Source organism: Felis catus, chromosome C1, assembly GCF_018350175.1.
Source record: "Felis catus isolate Fca126 chromosome C1, F.catus_Fca126_mat1.0, whole genome shotgun sequence".
Taxonomy (NCBI): Eukaryota; Metazoa; Chordata; class Mammalia; order Carnivora; family Felidae; genus Felis; species Felis catus.
In genome coordinates this window covers 147,062,997-147,079,369 of record NC_058375.1, presented here as the reverse complement: position 1 = coordinate 147,079,369, position 16,373 = coordinate 147,062,997, and the positions used below count along the sequence as shown (strand labels likewise).

At 38.8% G+C, this 16,373-nt stretch overlaps 1 protein-coding gene across 3 annotated transcripts in view; it reads left to right on the top strand.

The window, feature by feature from the left end:
* Positions 1-12,594, top strand: part of CYTIP (cytohesin 1 interacting protein) — a 76,285-nt gene extending 63,691 nt beyond the window's left edge. For all 3 annotated transcript variants that reach the window (XM_011285363.3, XM_045033837.1, XM_011285360.4), the window contains 2 exons: positions 6,370-6,436; positions 9,265-12,594. In XM_011285363.3, coding sequence (XP_011283665.1) covers positions 6,370-6,436; positions 9,265-9,722 — 525 coding nt within the window. In that variant the 3' untranslated portion in view covers positions 9,723-12,594. The remainder of the gene's footprint in view (positions 1-6,369; positions 6,437-9,264) is intronic.
* The last annotated feature ends 3,779 nt before the right edge of the window (positions 12,595-16,373 follow it).

Below are 16,373 nucleotides of genomic sequence, written 5' to 3'. Positions count from 1 at the left end.
TTAATTTTTTTAATGTTTATTTATTTTTGACAGAAAGACAGAGCATGAACGGGGGAGGGTCAGAGAGAGAGGGAGACACAGAATCCGAAAGAGGCCCCAGGCTCTGAGCTTTCAGCAGAAAGCCCGACACGGGGCTCGCACTCACAGACCACAAGATCATGACCTCAACCAAAGTCGGATGGTCAACTGACTGAGCCACCCAGGCGCCCCTTAATTTTTTTTTAATGTTTATTTATTTTTTGAGAGAGAGAGGGAGATAGAGCACAAGCAGGGGAGGGGCAGAGAGAGAGGGAGACACAGAATCCAAAGCAGGCTCCAGGCTCTGGAGTCAGCACAGAGCCGATGCGGGGGCTCAAACCCACAAACCTGAGATCATGACCTGAGCCGAAGTCTTGTGCTTAATCGACTGAGCCACCCAGGCGCCCCAGGATTATTCTAGTTCTTTAAAAAATGCTATTCATGGAGCGCCTGGGTAGCTCAGTTTGTTGGGCATCTGACTTTGGCCTTAGGTCACCATCTCATGGTGCCTGGGTTCGAGCCCCATGTCAGTCTCTGTGCTGACAGTGTTGAGCCTGCTTTGGATTCTCTCTCCTTCTCTCTATGCCCCTCCTCGACTCATACTTTCTCTCTCTCTCTCAAAATAAATAAATAAACTTACAAAATACTGTTTGTCTTTTGATAGGGACTGTATTCTGTATTGACTCTTTAGGTTACTTTGGGTAGTATGGACATTTTAATGATATTAATTCTTCCAAAGGGTGGACATTGAATATATTTCCATTTGTTTGCGTTGTCTTCAGTTTCTTTCATCAATGTCTTACAGTTCTCAGAGTAGAAGTCTTTCACCTATTTGGTTAAATGTATTCCTAGATATTTTGTTCTTTTTGATGCAATTGTAATCTGCTACTTCATTATTAGCGTATGGAAATGCAAGAGGTTTCGGTATTTTAATTTTGTCTCCTGCAACTTTACTGAGTTTGTTAGTGTTAATAGTTTTTGGTGGAATCTTTACGGTTTTCTATATATAGTGTCATACAAGCTGCAAATAGTGACAGTTTTACTTCTTCCTTAACCAGTTTGGATTCCTTTTATTTCCTTATATGTCTGATTATCATGCAAGGACTTCCACTCTGTTGAATCAAAGTGGTGGAGAGTGGACATCGTGTCTTCTTCCTGATCTTAGAGGAAAAGTTTTCATAATCTTACCATTTTTAATTGTTTTCTTTGTCTCTTTCAACAGAGTCTCATAATTTTACACAAGTAGATCCTGTATGTCTTTCGCTAGATGTATCCCTTTCTATGAATGACTTTTGTTTGTATTATAGTTTCTTTATAAAAAATAAACGTTTTGATTGAGGTTGATGTATAGATACATAAAGTCAATTTTTATGCTGTCACTCAAACTATCTTGTTCAAACTATTGCTAAACTATATCATTTAAACAAATTATCTGTAGGTTATTTTGGATTTTCTGTGAAGATGGTAACCATTGAGAATAACAGTTTCTCTTTCTTCATTACATTGACTATAGCCTATAATATAGTGTTGAATAGAAACTATAATAATAGGCATCTTTGTTTTTTCTTGATTTTAAAGAGAATTCCCACTTGTTCCTATTAGGAACGAGCTCTCTCTATGAATATACTTTTCTGATTTGGGATGCTCCCTTCCATACCAAATTTACTGGTAGTTTTTATAGTGCTTGTGTATTAAATTTTGTCAAACACTGCTTTCTGCATGTATTATTCTTGTTTATGTATTTCTAAATTTTTTTTTAATTTATTTATTATCGAGAGACAGAAAGACACAGAGTGTGAGCAGGGGAGGGGCAGAGAGAAGGGGGAGACACAGAATCTGAAGCAGGCTCCAGGCTCCGAGCTGTCAGCACAGAGCCTGATGCAGGGCTCGAACCCACAAACCTTGAGATCATGACCTGAGCTGAAGTCGGATGCTTAACCGACTGAGCCACCCAGGCACCCCTCCTGTTTATGTATTTTTTAAAAATCTGTCAATATGGCAAATGACATTTAAAGATTTTCTAATGTTAAACTACTCTTGCATTTCTAGAATAATGCAACCTAGTCATAATTTACAATCATTTTTTTATATAATTGTAGATTTGATTTGCTAATATATTCTTTAGGATTTTTGAAGGTAGCTTCATTTATAGGTAAAATGGCCTGCAGTTTTCTTTTCTCAAACTATCTTTCTTTAGTTTTGGCATCATGTTTTCTGGACTCTTCGCGTGAGCTGGGAAGAATCTTCCCCTTTTCTTCTCTGCTAGAATTCTTGTAACTATCTGAATCATCTGGGCTTAAGGTTCTTTCTGGTGAGAATACTTCTAAACTCTGTTTCAGTTTCCTTATTAATTATAAGGCTTCTCAGGATTTCTGTTTTGTTTTGTTTTGTTTGAGTCAGTTTTATTGAATTAATGTTTTTGTTAATAAATTTTCAAATTTTTCAAATTTATCGAATAAGTTGATAATAAAAATTCTATTCTCGTATTTTTATTTTCTTCACAAGAAGGATTATGTCCCCATTTTTACTTGTACTACTTTTTATGCCTTTTTTTATGGGACTCTAGAGGATTTTCTATTTTTGAGTCTTTTCAAAAACCAGTATTTCAATTTGTGGCAATCTTTTGTCTTTTTCAGGTTACTTTTAAGATGTTCTTTTGTCTTTACTGATCTAAAGTTTCACTGAAATGTGATTAGGTCTGGATTCATTTCTAAATTTATATTGCTTAAAAATTGCACTATCTTTTCAATCTAAAGACTTATGAATTTCTTCAGTTTTGGAAAACTATCATCTTGATCTCTTTGAATATACCTTCTTCACCATTCCCTGAATTATCTTTTGGAATTCATGTTGGACATATTTTAGAATCTTTTGATTTATTTCCCTTGCTTCCTAACCACTCATATTTTGTATCACTTTATCTTCTTTGTTAGGTTCTTGTTTAGTTCTTCAGTAGTGTTGTATTTACGCTGTATAGAATGAGTTATTTCCATCCAGCTTTAAGGATTAATTGATTCTTAAAAACATTTTTTTAATGCTTATTTATTTTCGAGAAAGAGAGAGAGACAGAGAGTGAGCAGGGGAGGGGCAGAGAGAGGGGGAGACCCAGAATCTGAAGCAGGCTCCAGGCTCTGAGCTATCAGCACAGAGCCTGACGCGGGTCTCGAATTCATGAATTGGTGGATCATGACCTGAGCTGAAGTCAGATGACTAACCCACTGAGCCACCCAGGCGCCCCAGGATTAATTGATTTTTAATTTTCAGATCATTCTTTTTCATGTTTATCCGTTCTCGTTTTACTTCTTTGTTTCAGATTTCTTGTTCTGATCAACATTGGTTTCATTTCTTCCTTAGAGGATTATCAATATTCTTGTTTTAAAGTCTTCTTTGGACACTGTTCGTTTTCATTTTGTTTGGAGAGAATCCATGTGCTGACAATCGGTTTTCTAGACTTTCATACCTTTGGACTTTATATTGCCCATTTCCCTTATATGGTGGTCTCTCCCTTCCACTCAATATTGTGCTTGGGTTTCTTCCACCCTGCACTTTCGAGGCTCCCAATCCCAAGCCAGGGCTGGCCGTGTGGATGCTTCTAGAGGGTTAGTGTCCTGTTTGGCTCAGGTCATGAGGCTGCATTTTTATACAATTGCCTCTTTAGGCTCGAGTTCTACATGAGCCATAGCCACCATTAGTAGCTTTTCTCAGCCTCATTTTCATGGTCACGAGCCAGAAATGTTTGGATCTGACGTGTAACCAGGGTCAAGTTGGCTTCCCCTTCCCACAATGACATTTAGTTTGTGGGTCCCACATAAGTACGCACTGATCTTTCAAAGACTCTGTGAGGCCACAAGCTCTTCTTTAGAAAGAGTGGTCCCTTCTGAGCCATGGCATCAGGGATTCCCTTTCTCAGGACCTCTGATTCAGATGTTTAACATGAAAACAGCACATCCACTGTGCTAGCTGGAGGGGCTACTTTTTAATCTAACTCTGCTTTTTACTGGGTTCGTAGCCCTTGGGAAGGATTTGGTACATTGCACCTTTGTTTTCTAATCTGGAACTTCATAGGACAGTTAGGAAAATTAAACCACGTATTATCCACGAGAGCACTTTATAAAAGTCGTAAAGATGGAAATGTTTAGCTGTATGTCTCACGTATATTGGAAACGTTGGAAATACATCCAACTCAAAATACCCGTCTGTGAGAGTTGAGTTTGATTTCAGGAAGCCATCCTTTGATATATTTATTCAACCAATATTTACTAAGCAGCTGCTGCATACCAGGCCCTGAGCTAGGTACACTGAGGCAATAGGGCCCAAAAATTAATGACAAATTAGATCTCCTACATGCTTTCATTTTCTTCTGATGGCAAGAGCTCTCGTTGGTCCAAATATGCCACTGTAATGTTAAGAACAGGCAGAAACAGGGGCGCCTGGGTGGCGCAGTCGGTTAAGCGTCCGACTTCAGCCAGGTCACGATCTCGCGGTCCGGGAGCTCGAGCCCCGCGTCAGGCTCTGGGCTGATGGCTCGGAGCCTGGAGCCTGTTTCCGATTCTGTGTCTCCCTCTCTCTCTGCCTCTCCCCCGTTCATGCTCTGTCTCTCTCTGTCCCAAAAATAAATAAAAAACATTGAAAAAAAAAATTAAAAAAAAAAAAAGAACAGGCAGAAACAGATTCTGAGGAAAATGGGGAAGCTTCCACAGAGACCAAAAACTCTTAATCACTTTGACACATATGCTCTTTACTCTGGTGTTTTCTTGGTTTAAATGATGACGTGCCTAGATAACTGGACCAAATCAACGGATTAGATATTTTAAAACGTTTGTTTTCACAAAAAATAACTATTTGGCAAGGCCTGACTTTGTATTTCTGGAAGCAAGTGCAAGCTTCTCTCTGTGTTTAGTGTTGATTGTCAGCCTATGCCGTGCTCCTCTCCTGGACTCTATTCTCTTGCGGGAGATAGACCCCTGTAAGGAGGAAGGCGCTGGATCCTAGTTCTTTTCTCCATGGGTCCTTAACTCTGACCTTCATAGGACCACAGTTTGCACAAATAAAAGGAGCTGTAATTCAGGTAGCCCGGCCATCTCGTAGACACGCTGACTAAAGTATAATGTAGGAAAAACAAGACATCAACTGAGCCAGGCATTTTATGGCTTTGATTTAGTGCTTGCATATCATATAGGTAACTCTAAGGGTTGATGCTTAGTGTTACTGATGCTTAGTGTTACCAAGGCTTGGAAAATCCCACCCACTGATTGTTCAGTCCCTGAACTGAGGAAAGCCATTCTTCCCTTAAGCATTCGACGATATTCTTGTAAGTGTATTATTTTCTTTTCCTTAGGCTTTCCCCTTCCAAATGTGCTTTTTTCCCTCTTTCTTTTCAGCCTTCATCTACCTCTTCCAGACTGTTTCTTACCGAGCAGTGCCTGTTCCCAACTAGGCTGCCTTTCCTTTGGGATGAAGCGTCCATAGGCAAATCTGAGCTGTGCCTGCCTGCTGGGCTTGCTGTGGGGATGGCAACCGGCAAGGTCCGGGGGTAGGGTAAAGGCCAAAGGATGTGAGGGAGAATGAGCCTCTAGCTATCCTTGTCAGATGGTTTCTTCTGCCTGGCTGGCTTTGATTTTCCTCACCTCAGCCCCTTTGATGGGTTAGGCCAGGTCTCCTGAGCAGTCTTGACTGACAGCAGCCACTTCGTTCCCACCCTGGACGCTGTTCTCGTGCTGAGCAGCCAAGGAAGGAAGCAGTCAAGTGAGGGTCCTTATTAGCAGTGTTCTAAGTTTAGCCCTCCAAAGGAAGCCTTTCAGACAGGCCAGCTTCCCCTTTTTGGTATGAAAGATAAATAGGTGTGCAGCAGAAAACACTGGTTTAATGCCCCAGGCTTATAGAATGATGGCATTTACTGAACATTTACTAAGTTGTAATCACTGTTCCAAACATTCTACATCTACTAACTTACTTAATTTTCATGACAATCCCAGGGTCTGGATTCTATGAAGGCCTTCATCTTGGGCATGGGGGAAGCCTAGATGGTAAATCCTTGCCTCAACAGCTAGTAAATGGACACAGACCCAAACAATTAGTTATGTAATATTTAAAACAAATGAAAATTAAAAAAGTCATTGTTTCTGTTGTCGATTGTTTCAACTCATTGGTGCTACTAGATTATTTCTTGAGAAAGTAGTATTCCCAACATCCCCCTTTTGTATAGAAAATAATCTTCTGAATGAATGAGAGGGTTTGTTAGTGCTAGAAAGAAAGGAAGAAAAAATTAATGACAAATCTCAACACCCAGAAGTAAATTGCTACCTTCACTGGGGATTCCCAATAATTAACACTTTTTTTCTTCTTTATCAGCAAACCTTGAAGAAAAAATGGGTGGAGTTCAGATCTCTGCAGTTACAGGAACAGCGTCTGCTTCATGGTAAATGTGACTTCCTGTTCAGAAACCACACTAACATTCATCTTTTTTTTTGTATTTCTGCCTCTACGTTATTTTAAGATTATCATCGTTGAAAGAAAAAATTGTCTAGCATGGATCAGGAATGCTAGTGTATGTTTTTTGTCATGACTTTTGGAGTGACCTATGTATCTGGAGGGTGAGTAAGTCCAGTCACCTCCTCTCCTCCATACGTGTAACACATCGGCACATGAAAACACGCACATGCTCACATGCATGTGCACAATTGCAAGAGGCACGTGGAGATTTTAGAAGAGCCATAGATGAGTTAAATTCCTGACAATGTTTATGGCTCGGGGGTTGTGTGAGTCTCAGAAACTATGGAAGCTGGAATGGTAGCACGCTTCTTGGGTAGACCTCCTGTCATTTGTTCATGTTATACAAGTTACATGAGTGCAGAGAATCTCTTCTTCTTGGCCCATAAACCCAAGACAGAAATCGGAATGATCATCCCAATAGTCAATGCATGGCTCTCGCAGTTGTGTGAATTCTGAAGGGAATGGGTTGATTGAAAAATTTGTTGATGCGACATTTGCTATGTGACTCCTGTAACCCAAGGAATGAACTTGTACATACAAATAATTCACTGAAACCACTAGGTATGTGGGTGTGAAACATAGGTTATACCTTCTTAAGATAACACTGAGCTAAAGTCTCCATTTATAACCCAGAATTTCTGTTTCAAGTCATAACTTATTTATGGGAAAAAAGACATTTAATTCATAATTAGGCACTAATGTATGACATAGAGGTTTGTGTTGAAATTTTGTTCTCTTAAATGAAATTTATATATAAGTTACTTCTCTTTTGTATGTTTTAAAATTAATATTAAAACAATTCTTAATAGATTCTTTTGGGGGGGTCTGAAGTGTCCTAGCAGGACAGAGGTGTAAAAATCCAGCTACCTCCTGGATTTCTGTAGACTTGAGGGTGTTTAGGAAACCTTTGTCTCCCCTTCTGGAGCATTCTGCGGTGGAGATGGGGTTTGGTCTAATAAGTACAGGCAGTTCTGGGGTTCTATAGGAACAGGCTTGTACGGACAAGGTGTTTCATTCAGGATTAAGGGAAACGACTCTGAGTAAAGCCACTTTTGTACATGTTCTTTTTGAGAGATTGAAGGACTTCTTTAGTTTACTTTTTCTAGGCCTAGAATAAATACACGAGGCATGAGATTCTCAACGGCTTTCCAATCAAAAAGAATTCATCAACTCGTTGACAGATGATGTAAAGTAGGTTTTATTAGTAAAAAGGAAAGCATTATGACTAGTCAGTGCAGAGCTCACATATTGAACCTTGCAGATCAAATAGAAAAATAAAGTCTCTTCTATTTCTTTTCCTGAAGCAGAGTCACCTTCTAATTATGTCATTCTCAGGCTGGTATAACAATTAATCCCCTTTCTTTCAGCAGCATACCAGCCAACTCAGGTAGTACATAAGGAAGTGGGATATGGACAGGATGGATGTTGGTATACAATTAAAATTTGAGTTTGGAGAGCCCAGATACAGAGAAAGTTGATGAACAAATTTAACTAAGCCGATCAAATTCAACTTGTACAAATGAATTGTTACTTATTTCAGGACAGGGATGTTTTCTGGGCACAGTAGCATTCCAGAGCATTTAAGTGTTAAAGTAGTCTGGGAAGAAACAAGGAATATTGAGGCTGGAAGGTATTTTTTTCTGTTTTAAACACCTTTTGAATTCTCTATAATCAGCCTATAGGCACAGGTTATATAACTGTGTTTCCCATATACTTCAACTTATGTTACAGTAATTATATAATTATTTAAAAAATACAGTACCTTGGGGCATCTGGGTGGCTCAGTCGGTTGGGCATCCGACGTCATCTCGGGTCATGATCTCACAGTCCGTGAGTTCGAGCTCCATGTCAGGCTCTGTGCTGACAGCTCAGAGCCTGGAGCCTGCTTCGGATTCTGTGTATCCCTCTCTCATTGCCCCTCCCCTGCTCATGCTCTGTCTCTCTCTGTCTCAAAAATAAATAAAAACATTAAAAAAATAAATAAAAATACGGTAACTAAAAATCAGAGGAACTAAATGGAGGAAGTCCATAAGACAGCATTTCCCCAAGTATATTCTTTATTTTTTTCCCCAAAGATATTCTTTAGAGTCCCATTTCTGTGAGAATTTTAATGAATGTTGCAGAGTCACTTCAGTTTAAGAAATAATACTCTTGGGGGTGCCTGGGTGACTCAGTCGGTTGAGCATCTGACTTCGGCTCAGGTCATGATCTCACAGTTTGTGAGTCAAGGCCCATGTTGGGCTCTGTGCTGACAGCTCAGAGCCTGGAGCCTGCTTTGGATTCTGTCTACCTGTCTCTCTGGCCCTCCCCTGTTTGTGCTCTGTCTCTCCCTCTCCCCAAAATAAAACAAATTAAAACATTAAAACAAAAATAAAACATTAAAAAATTTTAAAAAAAAGAAATTATATTCTTGGAGATTGACAAGTCACCCTGGCATACTGTCAGATGAGTTGAACTGTTCTTATACGAAGAATCTTGTTTAAATTTATTTCATTTAGCATTACCGTTTCTGTGACCGTGGAACACTGTTACATGGAAGCTAGTCCACGAACAATAGTTTGGGAAACACCCCTACAAGGTTCATCAAATGGCCTCAAAATAAGTCACTTGTTCATATAGGCGAAGCTCAGTGAAAAATATTGTTCACTTTTACTCTTTCTTTTTTGCGCCCTTTGAAGAGAAGTTTTGTGTATTTACTCGAAGGGAGTGATGCTCGTATGCATTCCACAGTAGACTCTCTTTTCTGCATTCTAGGTGACTCAGGTAACTGCTCGAGTTTGGAGAACATGGACATAGATGAATCAGTTTTGTTTGGAACCCTGCCTGGGCCCAGCCCTGCCCTCCTGGACCGGAATCGATTATCCAGCGAGAGTAGCTGTCTGAGCTCCATGACGATGGACAGCGAAGATGGCTACCAGACGTGTGTGTCTGAGGACTCAAGCAGGGGAGCCTTCAGTCGACAGACGAGCACAGATGATGAGTGCTTTGTCCCCAGGGATGGGGACGATTTTCTGAAGAGGTCTTCTTCGAGGAGGAACCGAAGCATTAGTACTGCCAGTAGTGGGTCCATGTCCCCCTTGTGGGAGGGCAACTTCTCAAACATATTTGGGACCCTGCCCCGGAAAAGCAGAAGGGGAAGTGTCCGGAAACAACTCTTAAAATTCATCCCCGGCCTTCACCGTGCAGTGGAAGAGGAAGAGAGTCGCTTCTGATGGGCTGTCTTGCCCTTTTGTATTAGCTTATTTCGTAAATATCTCTAGACTTGTTTAGAACAACTCCGCCCGGCCTGGTGGGAAACTGTGGAGGGATTGCAAAACTGAAACCCCGTTTCATGGCAATAGTGACATTTATTTAAATTTTTGTGTCATAATTTTTGCTTCTTAAGTCGTTTTGTAGCCAGGAAAGCTCTGTTTATAACCAGAAGGTAGGGGAATTAAGTCATAAGTTAGATACTATAACAAATTAATGCACATTCCTGCTCATTTTAATGCTGCCTGTGAAGGCAAGGGTTATATTTATTTTCTGGATTATCTATGTGAAAAACTGAGAACTTTTCAGAGTCAAGTGTAAATAAAAGAGTGACGGAATATAATTATTTGGGATACCTTCCGTAGGTTCATTGGTAGGTCACGGAACCTTATGTTTGCTTAAGATCAGGAGCCTCCAGGGAGGCTTAATAATAGGCAATTTTGAACGTTTTCTGCTTAAATCTGTGAAGGATTATAAATAAAGATGATAGTCAGCTATGTTTCACAAACACAACAACAATAAAGCAGGAGGCATATAAGTTAATATTAGGGTTTAGATCCATGAGATCCATGGAAACATGTTGTCTAATAGGGGTGCTGAGGAAGATTGTGATACGGCCTTTTTTATAGTCAGCCTAAACAAAATAGGTGAGAATGTCACGCAATTCAACTTTTGTTCGGCCTAAACTTTGATGGCAAGTCTAGAATTCTCAAGATCCTGCATACAACTTTGCAATCTTTGTTTTTGAGCAAATGTCTGAAATTTGAAAAATTAAAGCCAGGAAAAGGATTTTTCACCTGTAGAGTTTTCCGCATTATTCCTCACTTTATATTATAGATTCCACAGTTACTGCCTTAGCATTCTTTTGCGTGTTGGTCACGTTAGTATCACATTACTTCTAGCCTTTCAATCACATTTTCACTCAGTATCCATTTGAGGTGATACAGCTGCTCATGACCTATATTCTAGAGTAGACAGTGTAATAAATAGTCCTTACTGATTTAAAGCTGTGTGTGTGTGTGTGTGTGTGTGTGTGTGTGTGTGTGTGTGTTTGGGAGAAAGAGATGTTTGATAGGTGACTTTGAGTGGAACCACACTTAAATCAAAAGAATGAGTCATTTTGAGAAAAAAAAAAAAAGGAAGCGTGAGGAAGCCTGTAGGGTAATAAATGAATGTTAAAAAATAAAATATAAAAAGATTTCTAATTGGAACCTGCTTTCCATTAATTATTTGAACTTAGAATTATCCAGTCGGCTCTGCTTGAGAATCATTCATATGAAAAGCAGTTTGTAGTGTTTCACAGGAACAGTTACAATCCTGTGTACCACTTACTGAATACCTAGCAGGTTAAAGGTGCTTTCCATGTGGTCCGACCCTGTTAGATAGGTGTTAGGCCTACAGAAAGGAGGAGGAATTCAGAGAAGTTCCCATGGCCAAGGGCGAGGCTTACATCGAAAGCCATTCCTTTCTGGCTCTGGCCTATCTTCAGTCTTTTGAGATATCGTTTACTCTTTTGCTGGTTCTGTGTGGTCATCACCACAGAACTTCCCCCTACCCCCACTCCTCAGAGAATACATAAAGCACACCCCTCAGAGACTCTGCATGGATAAAAATTGTCTTCGGTAAAAAAGAAAACAAACACATTTAGAATAACTCTTTCTCTTGGCCTCCACAGGCTAGTTTTCAAATATGGGCACATTAATAGCTACGTGGTTAACAATACATTTATTTTCAGCAAGGGCTTGCAAACCAGTTGTGATTGCCTGACACTGTTTATTTCCCATCATAGATTAGAATGATCATCTGCAGTGTATTTTGTTAACCTTATTTTGCCAAATCCGGGGGAAAGAAATCATCATGTTTATTTGAGGAAAGATGACTTTAAATTCTTCTACAACGTGATCAGTGTTTTAAGAACTTCCACAGATCATCTGGGAAAGCAGGTTATAGGTTATTTGCTTTTCTTCTGGCTTTACGTGTTAAATACAGTATAATGCTTCTTCCTTACAGTAATCGTCAAATCTAAAAAAGTTCAGGGAAGGGACAGAGCAAATTTTACTATAGTCTGAGGTAAGAAGAATTAGAGTCAAGAGTTTGATATGTTCTGGAAAGAAAGAAAAGCACTTTTTAACCAAAGTACAGGAAGGAAGGGTATCTCATGTTTTGTGTGTTCACAAGTTGTAAGAAAACTAGCTGTTCAGTGGAAATGTGGGTAAATTTCTCACAGCAGAGCTTTTCAGACTTGTGACCTCAGTGGGGCTTTAGAAGACTTCATTTCTCTAATCTTTTGGAGCACAATGACTCACTTTGATGTAATTTTTGAGAAAATAATTGAAAAGCTAAGTGCTTTGTTTTTTGCTTATCCCAAAGTTGTCAAATATGCGATATTGGTGGATTTCACTAATTGATAACTGGTTATGAAAATGCATTTTTTGTCGCATGGCAGGCATCGAGAAGCCAAGTTTGAATGAAGCATATTGAGAATTATTCTGTCATGTGGCTAAAGGAACACCACCTTTGTGGTGTCAGAAACGTGGGTACTCTATTTTTTTTGAAATGAGCTTTTCTTCATCACTTTCTACTTTGTAGTGTTTTTATATCTTAGTTGCATGTGCAAATAGTATTAAAAATCCTAGTTTGAACTGAAGAAATCAAACTTGGGTATAATTTGTGTGTACTGATCATACAGTATAGTATTTATGGATGTATACAACTTAAGTATAGTAAATACTACATAACAACTATATCCAACCCTTCAGTTTACAAGGTTATTGGTACTTTGTATCTATTTCCTTACAGAATATGGGCAATAAAAAAGTGAATACCTTTCTGGAATAAAGAATGCTATTCTTCAGTGTCAGAAGTCTCTTCCCTCCCTTTCTCTCCCTCCCCTTCTCTCTATCTCTGTCTCTTTACCTATTCACCTTAAATGAAATGATTATTTTAAAAGCAGATTTTTAAGAAATCTGGGACGACCTCTTGATACCTAATTTTTTGACATTTTAATTTTTTATTTTGTAAAGAAATTTTTTAACATCTATTTATTGTTGAGAGACAGAGACAGACAGAGCATCAGCAGGGGAGGGTCAGAGAGAGAAGGAGACATAGACTCGGAAGCTGGCTCCAGGCTCTGAGCTGTCAGCACAGAGCCTGACGTTGGGGCTCGAACCCACAAATTGCGACATCATGACCTGAGCCAAAATTGGACCCTTAACTGACTGAGCCACCCAGGTGCCCCTGACATTTTTAAAAGGCATTACCTACTTAATTGAGGCTTTGCCCTTGTATTAGCTTTTTGATGTTTAACACATTACTACATACTTAGAGGTTTCAAACACATTTATTATCTCAAAATTTGTGTGGATCAGGTGTCTGGGCAAATATTAGCTGGGTTTGCTCATGGACTCATGAGGCTGCAATCAAGGTGTCATCCGGGATGACACCTTACCTGGAGTTCTGACTGGGAAAACAAACACTACTAAGCTCCCTCAGGTTGCTGTCAGAATCATTTCTTTGTGCCATAGATAGGATTCACGGAAGCTCGCTCACCAAAAGCCAGCAATGGAAAGAGAGACCGCAAGCAAGGCAGCCTTAAATAATGCAATTTAACCATACAGGTGACATCATCTTTGCCACATCGCAGGACATGCTGCACAAGTGACATCCGACCAACTGTGCCATATTATGTTAGACGTAAGTCATGGGATCCATCCAAGCTCAAAGAGCAGGGATTGCGCAAGGCGTGAATATCAGGAGGTGGGGATCAAGGAGGTGCCTTAGGATTTGTTCACAACATCATTCAAGGAGTTCACAAACTTGATAATACAGTGAGTCTTTTCTAAACTTCTTTGAGTAAATATAAATGGAGAATGTTAACAATTTTTAATACAGAAGTAGTAAGATTAAAGAGTTCTGAAATTAAAGAACCTGGCCAAGATTGTATAACTAAGCAAAAAAGCTGAAGAGGAAACTGAATTCAGGTCCATTACTGACCTCCCAACATTGTTCCTCAGGTGCATGAAATATTAGGAAACTTCAAAGAATATTAAAGTGTGAACTAGCTACTTCCTTTAAAATTCTTCTCAGGGAATTTGAGTGTATTTAAGTGAATTCAGTGATTGACACGATGAAATTTGTCACTTCTATGTGGGTACATCTTTATGAGCATAGGTCAGGAATGCACAGAAAAACAAAATAAAATTCTCATAATCAAAACTACAAAGCACAGAAGGAAATGATTAACCATGAGCAAAAGTCAGGAGATGCCACAAATAGCAGAATCATCAGAATTTGAGAAAATAAAGCAGTTTGAAAGAAAATAAGACTTATATTTCTTAGGAATAGAAGAGAAGTCCCTTATTAAAGAATATATGCAAATATCATAATGGTGAGAAACTGTCTATTTTCTCACTAAGATCAAGTACAAACTCAGGATGTCCTGTCATCACTTTTATTCACCATTGTGCTAAAAGTTTTAGCTAGTGTACTAAGACAAGAAAGGAAACAAAAAGCATATACAAACTGAGAACAAGAAATTAAACTTTGCAGATGACATGATTATGTAGCAATTCAGGAAGAATCAACAACAACAAAAATCCTGGAAGTAATAAGTGAGTACAGAAAGTTCACAGAATACAAATTACTACACAAAAGCCAGTTGATTTCTTACATACAAGCACTGAACAACTGGGGTTTGAAATGAAAACAAAAAAACATGACAGCAAAGCTTATAATAATACCCCAAAATGAAATACTTAAGTATAAACCTGAAAAAATATGTAGTGTTACTATATGTGAAAAATTCAGTCTGAGAAAATCTAAATAAATAGAGAGTCTGTGTTCAAGGACTGGAAGACTTCATCGTATTAAGATGTGACTTCTTCCTAACTTAATCTATACATCTAGTGAAATCCTCATCGAGATTTCAGTAAGCTATTTCGTAGACCCTGACAAACTGATTGTAAAATTTCTATGGAGAGGCAAAAAACTTAGAATAGCCAAAGTGAAGAAGAAGGAGAAGAATGAAGAGAAGGAGGAGGAGGAGGGGAAAGTTGGAGGAATCACAATACTTAATTTCTTGACTTTCTGTAAGTCTACAATAATAAGAAGCATGATACTGGCAAAAGAATAGCACGTAAATCAACACAACAGAAGAGAGTACCCAGAAATAGACCTGTAACAATATAGCCACTGATCTTTGACAAAGAAGCAAAGGCAGTTAAATGGAGAAAGGATGGTGCTTTCAACAAATGGTTCTGGAACAACTGGACATCCATATGCAAGCCCTTACACATTTCACAAAAGTAACTTAAAGTGAATTATAGGCCTATATATAAAACTTAAAAGTCTAAAACTTCTGGAAAATAACATGGGTTTGGTCATGAATTTTTAGGTAAAACAAAAGGATGATTCATGAAACCAAACATCAATATACTGGACTTTATTAAAATTAAAAACTTCTGCTTTGGGAAAGATACTGTTGACAGAATCAAAAGAAAAAGCATAGACTGAGAGAAAATATTTGCAAAAAAACATATTGGAAGGGGACTTATATGCAACATACAAAAAGAACTTTTAAGGTTCAAAACTAAGAATCCAACCTAATTAAACCATGTTCGAAACATCTAAACAGACGCATCTCCAAAGATAATATGTAGATGGTAAATACATACATGAAAAGAATGCAGTATTATTTGTCATTTGGGATTTACAAATTCAAACAACAATGAAGTACCACTACATGGCTACAGGATAACTAAAATCTAAACAACTGGCCATGCCAATTGACATCAAGGATGTAGTGCTACAGAAAAGCTCTTGCATTGCTGGTAGGAATGCAAAATAGCACAGTCACTTTGGAAGACAGTTTGGCTTTTTTTTTCCCCCATTAAGCTAAAGATAGCTTTACCATATGGTTCAGCAATTGTGCTCCTAGGTATTAACCCGACTGATTGAAAACTTATGTTCACACAAAACCCACACACAGATGTTTGTAACAGCTCTATTCGTAATCACTGAAACTTGGAAGCAACTTGAATGTCCTTTGATAGGTTAATGGATAAACTGTGGTATATCCATATAATGGAATATTATTCAGGTATAAAAAATGAGCTATCAAGACAGGAAAAGACCTGATAAGTCCTAAATGCCTGTTGCTAAGTTAAAGAAGCTAATCTGAAAGGGCTATTATAAGATTCCATTTACGTGAAATTCTGGAAGAGACAAATAAATCAGTGGTTTCCAGAGGTCTGGGGTAGGATGGAGGGATGTGTATGTGGAGAAAGTTGAATAGATGGAGCCCTGGTGAGTTTTATAGATCTGTCTATGTCTACTTGGTCTGTTGAAACAAAATACTGCTATGGAAACAAAATACTGCAGATGGAGAAGCTTAGACAACAGAAATTTATTTTCTCACAGTTCTGGTGACTGACTGCTCGGGAGCAGAGCCTTGTGGGTAGAAATGGCCATTTGAGGACAAAGCAGCCGTCTGCAAACCAGGAAGAGAGCTCTCCCCAGAAACCAAACCCTGTGGAACCTTAATGTCGGACTAGATCTGGACCCAGCATCCAGAACTGTGAGACAACTGTTGTTTAAGCCATCCAATCTGTGGAATT